General features: G+C 38.1%; 1 protein-coding gene across 3 annotated transcripts in view; it reads left to right on the top strand.

Annotated features, from left to right (window-relative positions):
• The window catches only part of tanc1b (tetratricopeptide repeat, ankyrin repeat and coiled-coil containing 1b), a 153,462-nt gene that overhangs the window by 58,214 nt on the left and 80,850 nt on the right, over nt 1-14,398 (top strand). For 2 of the 3 annotated variants that reach the window (XM_017692273.2, XM_017692271.2), the window contains exon 4: nt 7,744-7,839. In XM_017692273.2, coding sequence (XP_017547762.1) covers nt 7,744-7,839 — 96 coding nt within the window. The remainder of the gene's footprint in view (nt 1-7,743; nt 7,840-14,398) is intronic. The other variant, XM_017692272.2, reaches the window with a different exon arrangement.

The following is a 14,398-nucleotide window of genomic DNA, read 5'->3' as shown; positions in this document are numbered from 1 at the left end:
AATGACAAATAAGGTTTTTAAAATTATAATTTATATATATTAAAAGTAGATGATGTACATATATATTTGCATTTATATTTTGCATTTTGTATCATAAAAATAGTTAGAGCTATCAAAGCTTTTAATTGCCTATTTCAATTATTAAAATTGTACTGGGCTGGTTGCACAATTTAACCACTATTGGTTGAGCCACCTGACTTCTCAGACTAATTTCACATTGAACTGGCATGTACACTCATAGAATTTGTAATGCTTGAACTTGAGTTTATACTTACAAGTTTTCAAATAAATCATTTTTTACAAAACAATTACACATTTTATTGTTTTCCCGAGGTTATAATGTAATTCAAACTATTTTATCTAAACATAACTAAATGAATTTTTTGATGATTGTAGACGTTTGCATACAAAAAGAAACTAACATGAATTTTGTGTGGATTTACTGAAAGTTGGTTCACTTAGAAGAGGTGTTTGAATAGAATAATATGTCATGTCTTTATTAAATTATTTTAAGTCAAATAGTACAAAGGTAGGTGCTGAACTGCCAGAGGTATTAAAAAAAAAGAAAAGAAAAAAGGTAAGGTTACCCAAAACTGAAAAATAATGTACATTTCAGAATTAGACAAAAAGCCCTCTTTCAGGAAACATGCGATGGGTTAACCATTTAAAGCTGTTCTGTAGTGATGACGGTTGGTCAAGCCTTGAAAGATGGTGCTACTAATTCCTACAGGTGTTCCAACTTTTCTTGATTGCTTACAACCCTCTCAGTATGCATAAAAGTATTGTTGGAACACACTGTGGCACCATATCCTCGTGAACATCAGTTGAACAGTATTGTACTGCAGAAAGTAGTACAAAAATAGTGAGAAAAGGGCAATTAATAATGGAAGAGAGACAGACCATCATAACACTTAAAAATGTAGGTCTTTCCTACAGAGAAATTACCAAGAAAGTCAAGGTTTCAGTGAGCACAGTTTTCTTCACCATCAAAAGGCACTCAGAAACTGGGGGGAACTCTGACAGGAAGAGCTCTGGCAGACCTAAAGCCACAACTGAATCAGAGGACAAATTTCTGAGAGTTAACAGCTTACGTGATAGGCGGCTCACAGGACAACAGCTTCAAGCACAGCTTTAATAGTGGTTGTAGTAAGCAAATCTCAGTTTGAACTGTGAAGAGAAGACTTCGAGCTGCAGGTTTGACAGGATGAGTTGCACCAAGAAAGCCATTGCTAAGACGTCAGAATAAGACAAAGAGGCTTGCTTGGGCCATGAAACACCGCCATTGGACTACTGAAGACTGGAAGAAGGTATTACGGACTGATGAATCAAAATTTTAAATCTTTGGTTCATTATGCAGGATCTTTGTACACCAGCGAGTAGGTGAAAGGATGGTTCCACAGTGTGTGACATCAGCTGTCAAACATGGAGGAGGAAGTGTGATGGTCTGGGGCTGTTTTGCACACACACACTGTTAAAGCTGTTGTCCTGTGAGCCGCCTATCACGTGTGCTGTTAACTCTCAGAAATTTGTCCTCTGATTCAGTTGTGGCTTTGGGTCTGCCAGTTAGTTGAACTAATAAATAAATATAAATATAAATATATATATATATATATATATATATATATATATATATATATATATATATATATATATATATAATTCTACCATTTATCTGAATTATGCACATCTGATAAAACACTGATGTTTTAATATTATTGAAATGAATTGTATTGTTAATTCTACTACTACTACTGATCATGATGATGAATATATTGTTATATATGATAATATATAATAATGAATGATTTATTTAACATATATTTTGTTCAACCATGGCAAACATTGGCAGGATCTTCATAAGTACATGTATACATTCACTTCAGGTTCCACTCAAGTTAAATCCACAGGCATATTCTTTGTAGCATAGTGCTGGTTTTTGTTGCAAGCTTCAACATAATGCCATATGCAGGACCTTCATGAGACCCCATAGTCATATTTTGTGCTAAACAAAGCACAAAATTATGCAAATAGTTCTAGTTCAACTTAATTTCTATGCAGTACTATTTTGGTATATTTGTATTTATGTAGCTTTTTAGCTTGAAACACAGCAAGATGTAGATGTCTAAATCTAATTTGTGAGAATGTAATTTGAGAGAAGCCACATTACATTTACTATTTACAGCTATATTAGTGCAATACATTGCTAAAAAATAGCACAGGCAATGAATAGAATTATAGATCAACTAGAAACATTCATTAACTCATTGGTGAAAAATACAAATGGGTCAAATGTGTCTGACTGGTAGGTTTAACATAATCTTCAATACATTTAGCTTGATGATGCCCTGATTGAACTGACCTATATTATGGATTCCTTTTTGAAGAACAGAAGTGGATCCCTCTTTGCTGATGGGAAGTGTGAGATGCAACCTCTATACAGCCATCAGTTGAGTTAACAGCCTTGGTGGTCATTTATCATGTGTTTTACCTTAGTTGGTTCTGGTAAACAGTTTGAGAAACATTCTATACATGTCAGAACAGAGCATTGAGACTAATGTGACCACTTTATTTTCTGTGTTAAATACTAATTTCCACAGTATTTCAGTGCAATCTTCAAAATAATTTTAAAAAGTAACTTTTCAAACATTGATCAAAGAGTGTGGTGGTTGAGACTGACCCCTGAGAGCTAATAATTTTGTAGCGTTGACCAAATCTTTTTTTTTTAACTAAATAACATTTAAGTTAATTTGTTACTCCTATTTATACACAGAAACATTGTCACTGCTGTTAAATTCAAACTGAGCGATTATAGTGTTTACTGACCAATTGTATGTTTTGTTGCAATGCACTAGCGATACAATAACTTGCATCAAAAGGCCTTGAGAATCTAACATGTAAACTGTTGGATTCTTTGTGCACAAAAAAGCCTTTCAGGTGGTCATCACAGAGAACAGGGGCCATCAACTTTACAACCCATTAGACAATACAGCCAGTCTTGATTACAGTCAGCCCTCACCAAAAGTCATTCAACTCATCCTTTGATAAGGAAAAAAATCTTCCACGTCTGTTAAGGTTTAAAAAGCTATTTTAAGGCAATGAGACTTCACAAACCGCTTTGAGAATGATAATTTTTAATTGGGGAACACTGGTAATAGCAACCTGTCCAGGGTGTCACCTGCCTTCCGCCCGATGACCGCTGGGATAGGCTCCAGCACCCCCAGCCCCAACCCCCCGCGACCCTGAGGGAGAAGTGGCTTAGAAAATGTGTGTGTGTGTGTGTGTGTGGTAATAGCAGTGAATCTGTCTAGTACTCTTTCCAGGCTGAAAAAATTTCTCCAAGGGTACATTGTAAAATCATCCAGCAAGTCTCAATAGTACCTGAGCCAAAACATGTGCATCGACTGACAGCTAACATGGCTGGCCCTCGTAAATATGAGCTACTGATTTTAGAATCTCATTATGGGATATTCTGACTGCCACACAATATAAATCATTAGTTAATTTACACATAAACGATTCACTCTCTGGCTTCTGAGCCCTGCCCATCAAATAGCCCTAAACTCAACAAAGAATACCCCAAAGTAACATCCAGCTACTTCCAGGTGGGAGAGGTCCAATGTGCCACAGCACAAATTGTCTGTGTAGGAGCACCACAAAACAGTGCCCAGGATATTGCCAATCCTCTGGTAGAATGTGTTTACAAGCCAGCTGGCTGTTGCAGGTCTTTGCTGGTGTAAGCCAAAGCAAAAGCTCTCACTATCTGGTGGGACAGACGTTGCTTAGTAATAGGATTACCAATGTGAGGTTTTACCCAAAATACAAAATGCCCTTCAGTTCTCTTAAAACTCCTCTGTCCCATTGATGTAAACATGCAGTACAAATGCTGGAAATAATTTGGTAAGAGACAAATGATTATAGAAAGGCTGTCAACAAAGACTAAATCCATGCCATTGACAAATTAGTATTGATAATAAAGCTATATTGAGATGAGAAGTTGAGAAGCTCTTCATATAGGGCCCACATCCTATAGTAAAGATAACTGCCAAGTACTTCAAAACTATCAGAATAAGTGAATCCGTGGACCCAACCTGTCTTGTGTCAATAGTCCAACCTGGTGAAGGTGGTGCAATGATGAGGGAAATGTTGCCTTTGCACACTTGGGGCCTATTAATACCAATCATCTCTTGAGTGCCACAGCCTATCTGAGTATTGGTGCTGGCCATGTACATCCCTTCGTGGCCACAGTATACTCATCTTCTAATGGCTACTCCCTGCATGATGAGGTGCCTGGTCACAAAATCATCTTAAATTGGTTTTATGAACATGACAATGTTCTTCCCAGTCACCAAAACTGAGTCCAATAGAATGCCTATTGAGATGTGGCAGAACGGAAAATTTTCAGGATGTTGAAAAAATCTGTAGGAGTTGCATTATGCAGTCATGTCAACATGGACCAGAATCACAAATAAATGATTTCAAAATCTTGTGGAATCAATGCCACAAAGAATTGAGGCTTCTGTCAGAATTGGAGAGCAGCAGACATTTAAGGAACACTTTGAAAATACTGGCTCTGCCATTAACATTGTGCCATATAAATTGATTGTCCTCACTTAGCCGCAGTCCACTTCTCGAAGGCCCACTTACATAAAACACTTGTACACTAGTTGTATCTTTCATGATCAATAGTTTTGCTTTCTAATACACAGAAGTGAGAATGAGGGAAAAAAAACATTACTTTTACCATTACATTCATTACTTTTCTCTTGCCTTTGCATTTAGAAAATGCTCTGTTTTTCATTCAGAGAATCATCTTACGTTTTCTGTTGCATATTTCTTTGAACAGTAAAAAAAATACAAGGTTATTTTAGAGTTTATAGCTGTGGTTTCTGTTTGTCTTGCGCTTCATGGCAGGGGTCCATAGATGGCAGTGTACATCAGCTAGAATTGGTGTTGTAAATATGGTCTTGACCATATATGCATTTGCAGATGCCAGGTCTGCAACACCAGACACTACAGCACAGCTGCCACTCTCCAACTTAACAACTTAGGTTGTGTGTGCACATTTGTATGCGTGAGTGAATGTAACTCTGATGACTGTAGTTCAGCTGTTAGGGAAACAACAACTGTTAATATAGTAGTACCTGTCATTTTATTCTCATTGTTATAGCTTGGTTTACCCATGCAATACGATTACAGTAGTGCTGAATATTTTTGTAGCAATTTTTACCAATACACCCTCTTATAGATCAAAAGGGTCCCCTTATTACCATGTGCAGGTTTCTTCATGACTTTATTTGGTCAGGCCTCTGTGGCTGGGGTCTCATGTGGTCTTAACATGTTACTTTATGATAAACAGTGGAAAATGTACTGTACCAAGAGTGAGCTTTCAGTTTTACAAGCTTGTATGTGTAGCATTTTATAGCTGAATAGTTGGTAAAGCCTATAAGTTTTTGCTGAATCAACATAACAAAAATGTTTTACTTTGTTAAGTGTGTGCTGGTGTTTCTTTGCAGAGATTGAGTCTGATTTTTCTTTCTTTTTTTTTTTTTTTAAATGGCAGATATCCAGTATATTCATAAGGGTCTATGGCTGTGGTATCTGGTTATGTTCATGAGTACATATTTTTTTAGCACTCGCCGATACCAAGTCTGATACCATAATGAATTACCTACTTAGAATGAAGTAGTTGTTAGTGTAAATAAGAGGAATGTATGTTAATAATTAAATCATAAAAGATTTTAAATTATGTTAGCTAGCTTTGTTACATTAGTTAGCTTGAATTGAGTACCGCTGCATTAAACAGGAGTGGATTTTGATCTGCGTCAGAAAAAGGACTTCTGTACATCTGCATGTAAAATGCATTTCATAGTTTTGATCCCATGTTCCACATCTGTCTCTATCAACAACGGTCTCTGTAAGAGACTTTTGATTGGCTCATTGAGCTGTAGTTGAACGTCATAATATATTGTTCTTTGGTGACTCACGCTATGCATTTGAATAGACAATTATGTACCATCTCCTATGATTTATATGCTCACACTGTACAAAAACACTTGGTCCATTTGATAGTCTATGTGAAACGCAGCCCCTACAGACAGCTCTTTCTTTGCATAGTTTCCAATAGAGCTGTTTCATTCAAAATGACACACTGCACCAAGTACTGACAGAGTTAAGTAGGATATAAAATGATTTTGGTAGCAAATACTGACTTTTTTTCCTCCGTTTAGCTAGCCTACTTGTCTTGACCTCTATTGGGGAAGTGTTTGTGAATGTGTGCATTTAAAAATGGTTTAAATACAGGCTGAAATCGCACAGTAAGTTTCTCTCAGAAATTTGCCAAGGCAGAATGTTTAAAGTGACCAGTGAATTTGTGTCTGACCACCAGCAAGACTTCTCTGTCTGAGCAGACCCTCATTCACTGCCATCTTGAGTAGTTTGTCCAATAGTGCGGCAACACACACTAACTAGGTTTATGTTATGTGATATCAGGTGGGATCAGGTGTTGGCATCCATGCATTTTTATGAGGTCTAGCATGAATAAATTAACATGGTATTGGGCCAATACCTAATACCAGTAGCAGTATTGATGCATCACTATATTCAGTTCAGTATTTTTTGTTGAATTGAGCAGGATTATTCCAGTTACCATATACAAAAGAATACAAAATAAAATGCTACAAGAAAATAATCAGCTGTGCAAAATGAAGTTTGAATTCTGATTATTGAATTGATTGTACAAACAATGCTTTCCCATATAATCTGAAATGTTTTAATCTGGATTAAATTTGTGCTGTTCTCATGTTGTGTGGTTCTGATATAGTGGCATGTTAACCTTCACCTGTTTAATCTAAAACTCTATTTCTTTACATATAAGATGTTACATATCATATGTTGAACATCCAAAACAAAAAAATAAGGCATGTAAATTTTGGTAAATATTGTGCCCGATAATCGAGCATTAAAGTCATAAAACATGGATTTTCATCATATCACTCTGATGTGTAGCTTCTCAACAATTGTGTAAACTGCATTTAGCATTGTTAACTATTGCTCTGGCAATGTCACTTGAAATTGAGTCAGTAGCAGAAGTCGAGATATGGAGTCTGAACATAATCCAAATTTGTGCATCACTGAGTCGGCTACCACAAAAAGTTATGATCTTGTGCCATCGTATGTACAATTCTAAAAAAAAAATCCTCAAGTTGATTGAAAACTGGTTTACTCAAAAATAAATTGTTTTTTGAAAATTAAATTAACTTTTTAATCATATGCTTTGGCCAAACATGTATGTATTTATTGGTAAACTGTTAATTGGTTAATCAGTAACATCATAAATATTCCTTTGGCCAAACAAATTAAACAAACAGATGTAAAACTGTTTCAGATAATGAAATTATGGGCGAATTCACACACATATAGTTTCTGTATGCTTCCTGGATGAAGAGGCTAATTGTGGTGGTTTCCTATTATAGATAATGGTCCCAGAGTGTGATAAGTAGAAGCTGGTCTGACTCTCCATGTGAGCAATCTGTGTGTGTGTGTGTGTGTGTGTGTGTGTGTGTATGAAGCTGGATGAGCTTTACCAAGTTCGTCCTGTGAGTCAGTCTGATGCTTTGTCAAATCTCAGAAGGGAAAGTATGAGCCAGCTTTTGAGCCTGTTTTTGATGTGTGTCTCAGAATCCTGAAAGAGCTTCTATTTACTCCCTCGTTCTTCACCCCACCCCCTTCTGTTTTATGTGTTAGCAGGACCCGTCAGGAAGCCCAAGTATGTGGAGAGTCCTAGAGTTCCTGCAGATGCCATCTCATCAGCGCTGAGAAAGGCAGCCGACAGCAAGGATGGTGAGTGTCTGTGTATGTGTGTTTGGGGTATATTTATGCCTTTGTGTGGGTGTGAGTGTGTGTTTATACACACTCTCAAAAGAACATATGGGGCTAACACAGATTAAGCCTAGTCTTGGACTAAATCACAGTGCCAATAGTGAATCTCTGAAATTAGGCTTAATCTAAATCTGGATAACTGGCCCATAGTGTGTAGTCTGTGTGTCACTTTCTTTACATTTAACACAAAAACGCTGAATACAGAGCGTATATGAGGGTATTTTGAGTATTTGATTGGCTGCAAATGTGTTTACTTCTAACACATGTCTGATACGTGTGTAACACTGCATTTTTCAGTGCACTGGTCATTCTTGTCATATGCCCTGGAATTCGTCTCTGTGTCTGTGTTGAGGTTCTGTGGCGCCACAGTCAAAGACTGTGTCAGTAGTTTGTGTGTTTGTAAGTGTTAAGTGTGTTGATACACATACAAATATGTTTATTGCACGAGTTGGGGTTGGAGCTATTGCAGACTGCTCCACACTCTCTGAGATGTAATAATATTAAGAGGTCAAAGCCTATCAGAGTGAGTCTGCTGTGGAATTTGTAACATTTAACATGGCTTGTGCCTTTGCCCGGAGACTGAAGTGACAGGGAAGGGTGGACCACAAAGACTTAACAAAACACTTGGGGTTTCCTTTTGCACATATGTGAGTTTGCAGGCTGCACAATGTGTTTGTGTTTGTGTCCCTGCGGTGGCGTTTAAACACTAAATTGCTTTAGCATGTTTCAGTGTTATTTTGTGTGTGCACCACTGTACTTTTACTATATGCGTATGTGTAACTGTATATAAATAATAAAGGAGTGAGTGAGTGAGTGAGTGAGTGAGTGAGTGAGTGAGTGAGTGAGTGAGTGAGTGAAATGCACGCTTGTGAGTGCCCTTCTATTATGTTCTCTAGAGCAGGGCGTAGCTCATAAGGTTTAAATGGAAAACTGTGTTATCTTTAGCAAGGGCACTGAGAGGTGCTTAGCTCTCAGTGGGAATGTGTATCTATATCATGAGTGTGAGTGTGTGTGCTTGTCTTGCTACCACATGTGCTCGCAGTGATAGGACACCATGACAATTTTGCACCAGTGTGCACATTTTGTTGGTCTTCATTCGAGCATATGTTGTTTTTCACCACAAATTAAGTTTTAAAAGAGTTTTAAAAGTTCTAAAAGTTTGAAAGAGCTGAAAATGCCTTTGGGATACTTAGGTTAAGATTAGGGTTAGGTTAGATGTAAGTGTAGCATTACATAACTACATAATATAGAAATCACAAGTACTGTGTGTGTGTGTGTGTGTGTGTGTGTGTGTGTGTGTGTGTGTGTGTGTGTGTGTGCGTGCTGGGATCTTAAATAACATCAAGAAAAAAGGATCAGTACAGCATTCTCTTTCCTGCAGTCACTGATATGACAGCTAATGTCTTGTTCAAGAAGTGTGCAGGTCATTGGGACAGTGTGTAGCAGATGGAAAAAAAATAGTGTAAGCATTAGTTCATATACTGAATACTATTTAAAAGTACTCTACAAGAGTATAACACATGCATTGTGAAACGTTTTGCATGTGTTTTTGTGTGATGACCCTGGCAAAAATGGCAATTAAGTATATTAAGTATTTAGTACATTAGATTACAGGTGATTAAATATAAGAAAGTAAAAGAAAAATAAGTGGGGGTTGGGGGGCATATAAAACTGCAGTAAAAAAAATATTAACACATGTAGAGAAATTAAGATATAGAGAAAAATATCACCTGTGCAAGATCTGGTTGAACACCGAAACTTTTGTCATCAGATAAACAGTATTTGGAGCTTTCACCTTTGGCAGAGAGGAGAAAATCAAGCTTCGCTCTTACTTCACATCTGAAAAAATCTGCAGGTGTTTCTGTCCTGAGAGAAGACAGTTCAGTGCTAAGAGTGAAAGGATGTGTAGCTGTCAAGAAACCTTTACTGAGAAAAGGAAATAGATGAAGAAGAAAATTTGCAAATCAATCAAAGAAGCTGCTGGTGTTCTCAGAATAATGGACCAACCGCCAAACCAAAACGTCACTGAATGTGTTTGTACTTGGATTGTGATAAGTAGCAAATTCAACCCAAATTCAGCCCATGCCACCAAGCACATTTGGTGTATACGAGACAGTTATGAAGTGTGTACTGGCTATCTGATCTCTTTGAAGTGCTTTCGGCAGACAGGCGCCAGTGTAGTGCCAGCCTTGTCACTGGCATGTCTATGCCATACTGCTGACATGATGTCATTGGAAAGCGTCAGTGCCCCAGGGCCACTGAGGAGCTCCATCAGTAGAGTGTATGACATTTGATACTGTGTTTTGTGTGTGTGTGTGTGTGTGTGTGTGTGTGTGTGTGTGTGTGTGTGTGTGTGTGTGCGCACATATCTGTATCTAATTGCAGTGAAGCTGTTGGTTAGTAGAATGCAGATAGGTCATAAAGACTTTTTTTTTTGGCAGTGTTGAATATAACACCCTGAGTTTGCACAACTATGTCTTTGCCTATTCTTTCCACATACCAGTGCCACACTCCTCTCACCTTCAGTTTTCCCTCACACATTGAGCGCAGAGAGACACACAACCATGTTTACATGGGAGGTCTCTCATGCTGTGTGTGGTTCAGATAACATCTTCAAAGACCCCCAGCTATAGTTTATGGTCGCACCGTCCACAATGCTGAGAGCGAGAGAGAGCGAGAGAGAGAGCGAGAGAGAGAGCGAGAGAGAGAGCGAGAGAGAGAGCGAGAGAGAGCGAGAGAGAGAGCGAGAGAGAGAGCGAGAGCGAGCGAGAGAGCGAGCGAGAGAGCGAGCGAGAGAGCGAGCGAGAGAGCGAGCGAGAGAGAGAGCGAGAGAGAGAGCGAGAGAGAGAGCGAGAGAGAGCGCGAGAGAATGAGGATGGTATTGAAGTAAGCAGTGCACTGTGTGGCTCTTGTCAATGTATGGACAGCATATAAAGCACTGTGTAAAAGTTTATTTCATTTCCACTGCTGCTAAGTACAAATTATTCATTTTTCACTAGTTCTTATTCACAAGTTTTCAAAACTAGAGTTTATTAGAAGGTCTAGAGGAAAAGATACCCCTAACAACCATGTAAGACTTGGTAGACCACCAAAACTGTTACCATAGAAAATCAAGTTCTGCTCGATTTTTTTTTTTTTTTCCCCCAATGTGATGTCTATGTCAAGAAGCTGTTCATGAGAAAAAGAAATAGACAAAAAACAAAAAAGTTACATTAAAACACCAGAACTGGACTTTTGAGATTGGACTAAGGTTTTACGGACTAATGAGTCTAAATTGGTAATTGGAATCTTGAGAAGCAGAAAGTACAAGCTACTTTTAGGGCTTTTAGGGAGTTCTTTACAAGAAGCTTTGAAAAATGTACCTTTCTTTGAAGTACTGAAGCAGGTCTCCCAGAAACAGTGGAAGCTGTAATAAAAGTAAGGCTTCTGCAATTTTATGTTCAATGTAGGCTTTGTTCTTTTTTTCCTGTTGCTGACTTACTTAATGGCTGTTTTGACTGGAAATCAAATAAATGACTTCTGCACAGTAATTCATGTTCAGCTCAGTGAGATGTTTTCTGCTGCTGGACAACATGGGATAGCAGCAAGGAAAACAGCCCATGACATTCCCAAGACTCCCTGGCGTTCCTGGGAATGCTGAGTTGTTCAGCACTGGCTCAGCCGTTTCTTCATGCCTCATCTCCAGCTTCTGACATTACAGAAGGAGTTCTTAGCATGGAGAACTAACCATGGGTAAGAGGTTTTCATAGTTCAGCAAGAGTATTAAATAATCCACTGTTAGCCTCAGTGTAAAGGCACAGTAATGATGGATAATTTACTCAACCTGCTTGGGAGATTTCCAAAGCTCCAGGTGTTCACCTGCTAAGGAATTGAAATACTGAAAGTGCTGTATTCACTTATCCTCTTCATTAATAAATGTGCACTAGTTTGAGTAATTTAAGTTTATGGCCAGTGTGTTTGGTGAAGTAGCACAAATGCATGTTCATGCTGTCAGTGTAGCAAATCGTCTCTAAATGCTAAATCGTAACCATATGTAATCTTGTGCAGCGAGACGCTGTCCAAACATAGAGCTTCATTTAAGGTTTACTGGTTCATTCAGTTAAAGCACTTCATGAAACTCTATGTGTGCATGTCTTGAAGTTGACCAGAAGGAATACCTTGATAAATGCTATCATCTACAGACATGAAAGTGTACAACCAGCATGTGGTATCAGTATTTTTGTGTGGTAGTTCTACACTTTAAACACTGAAACATACTGGCTTGTTTATCAATATGTTATTGGGATTTCATGTGAGAGATTAGGACTGCCTCATTAAGGCTGTCTAACTACCTGCACTAGCACTGGTTATGTAGTGATCTGTAGAAAAAAAAACAAAGTGAGCTGGAGCTGCAGGGGTCACAGTGTGGCAGCCTTGATAGGGTATTGACCCTTGGCAGTGCTAACAGAAATGAATGGAATGCTAGGTGGCAACAGAGGGGAATTCCCTTTGGAGGTTTAGAATTGCACAAGGTATGTTTGGGTGTGTGTCTGTATTTGTGTGGCTTGACGTGTGTGAAGAGTTTAGTTTTACATGAATTTGTTGTACAGTGTGTTTTTTAATATTTATGAAGCGTTGCTAATGAGGAACTGGCAACGAGTGACTTTGAGACTTTGTATGTACTGTTTTTATTTATTTATTTATCTATATTTTGTGTGGTAATTCAGTGGCTGATTTAGAATGTGTGAAGCAAATGTGAGTCACTGAGATGGAGGGAAAGGGTGCCAAGTTAAAAATGTCTTTTGTTCAGCTTTGAAGGAAGATACAATTTCTTACACATGTTTAAGAGGTATGGGGCCTGTGTGTGTGTGTGTGTGTGTGTGTGTGTGTGTGTGTGTGTGTGTGTGTGTGAGACTGAGTGTTTGTGACTGAGTGTGTGTGCGCATGAGAATGGAAGATCATCAGTTGTGTGATTATACTGAACTCAGGAGCCATGTGGAAGTATGTTGCAGCTTCTGTGAGGGACATTAGACAAGCAGTTTATTAACTCTGTTCAGGCCTGGGGTGAAGAGAAGGTCTAAAACCCAAGTACTCCATTGCAGGTTTGAAAACAAATCACTTGAAAACAAGACATCCTGTTTGAATACAGCAAATTTGGCTTTGGGTGACCAGTCATTTTCAGTTGTCGAGTTTGATTTCTCAGCACATACTCTAGCTTATATAATGTAGTCATTTTCGTTTATGTTTTTATTTATTGGCTGTTTTTCCCACTTTCATGTAGAATTTCTTGATCTCTTCATCCCTCAAATGTACACACGCACATATAGACACATGTATATGATCTAGAATGGATTTAGGGTACGCCAGTGTGTCATAGTCTCTTCAGAACAGGTTGTGTATTTAGTCAAGCCTGTATGGATTGCTTTTTGTTGTGTTGTGTTTGGAAAAGCGAATGATGAGAGGAGGAGAGTAAGAGAAGGAAGAGAATAGAGGACTATGCCCTGCACTGGGTTAATTTGCTTCCACCCTTCAGCAGGTTTTCATTTCTGCGACCCGAAATCCTCATCAGCATTGACCAGGAACAGGATTATTTGCCTGCACAGCTGCGGCCTGAGAGAGAGCAGGAGAGAGAGCGCAAGAGAGAGCTAAGTGAAGAACAGAGTAAGACATGAGAGGGAGTGAGCTCTTTTATTTACTGAAAGATATATTTGTGAGGGGAAACAATTAAGAAAAAATAATGAGAGATGAAAGATGGGTTTAATATGTACATCGGTGCTGTTGTATCTGAGCCTCAGGATGTTTTCCTAGAAATAGCCCAAAATTGATTTGGGTAAAATCTTGTTGCATTAATTTACATGAAGCTTAAATGTTTTTTCTGCCCTTAAAGCTGCCATTTCAGAGATACCAGGTTTTGGTATGACCATGAAAATATATAAAAGGGAGAGTAAAAGAAAGAATGAACCTGAATAAAAAGACAAGAGGGATGGTAAGGGAAATAAACAAAGAGAATATTAAGTATTTGAGTTTTATCTCATCTTTGTAACATGTAAATCTGTTTCATTTGTGCAGATTAGTAAAAGGCTGGTGAACCTAGAACCAAGATTAATAAAGCTAATCGTTGTGGCTGTTAGATATGCACCTTTCTTAACTTAGCAGGTTTCATCAGCTTCTTTTGCCAAGATTTATGAGGGGAATCTCTTTTAATGCCTCTGCCAGTTTGTGTGAAAACTTTCAAAGTTGTGTAGGTCAAATATGACAGTAATATTAAAGTTTTGATACATTTTCATTTTTCTCTTTCTCTGTTAGCTACCAAGAGGCTGATTTCCAGGCATAGTTTTGTTAAAATCTGTGTGGTCTACAAAAGCAAATTCCTTTAGTAGAGTAGGCTCTATATAGAAGTTTTTATGGCAGTAGACAGATCTGATTCATGGATTTGTTTTCACTAAGGAGCACATCCTTATGACGCAGGAGATGGATGAGCATTAATAACCTCAGCACTGACATCTTAGTCCTTTTTTCATGCCGTCTGACTGTCAATATG

Source organism: Pygocentrus nattereri, chromosome 6 (assembly GCF_015220715.1).
Source record: "Pygocentrus nattereri isolate fPygNat1 chromosome 6, fPygNat1.pri, whole genome shotgun sequence".
Lineage (NCBI taxonomy): Eukaryota > Metazoa > Chordata > Actinopteri > Characiformes > Serrasalmidae > Pygocentrus > Pygocentrus nattereri.
This window is presented reverse-complemented; position numbering and strand designations above follow the sequence as displayed.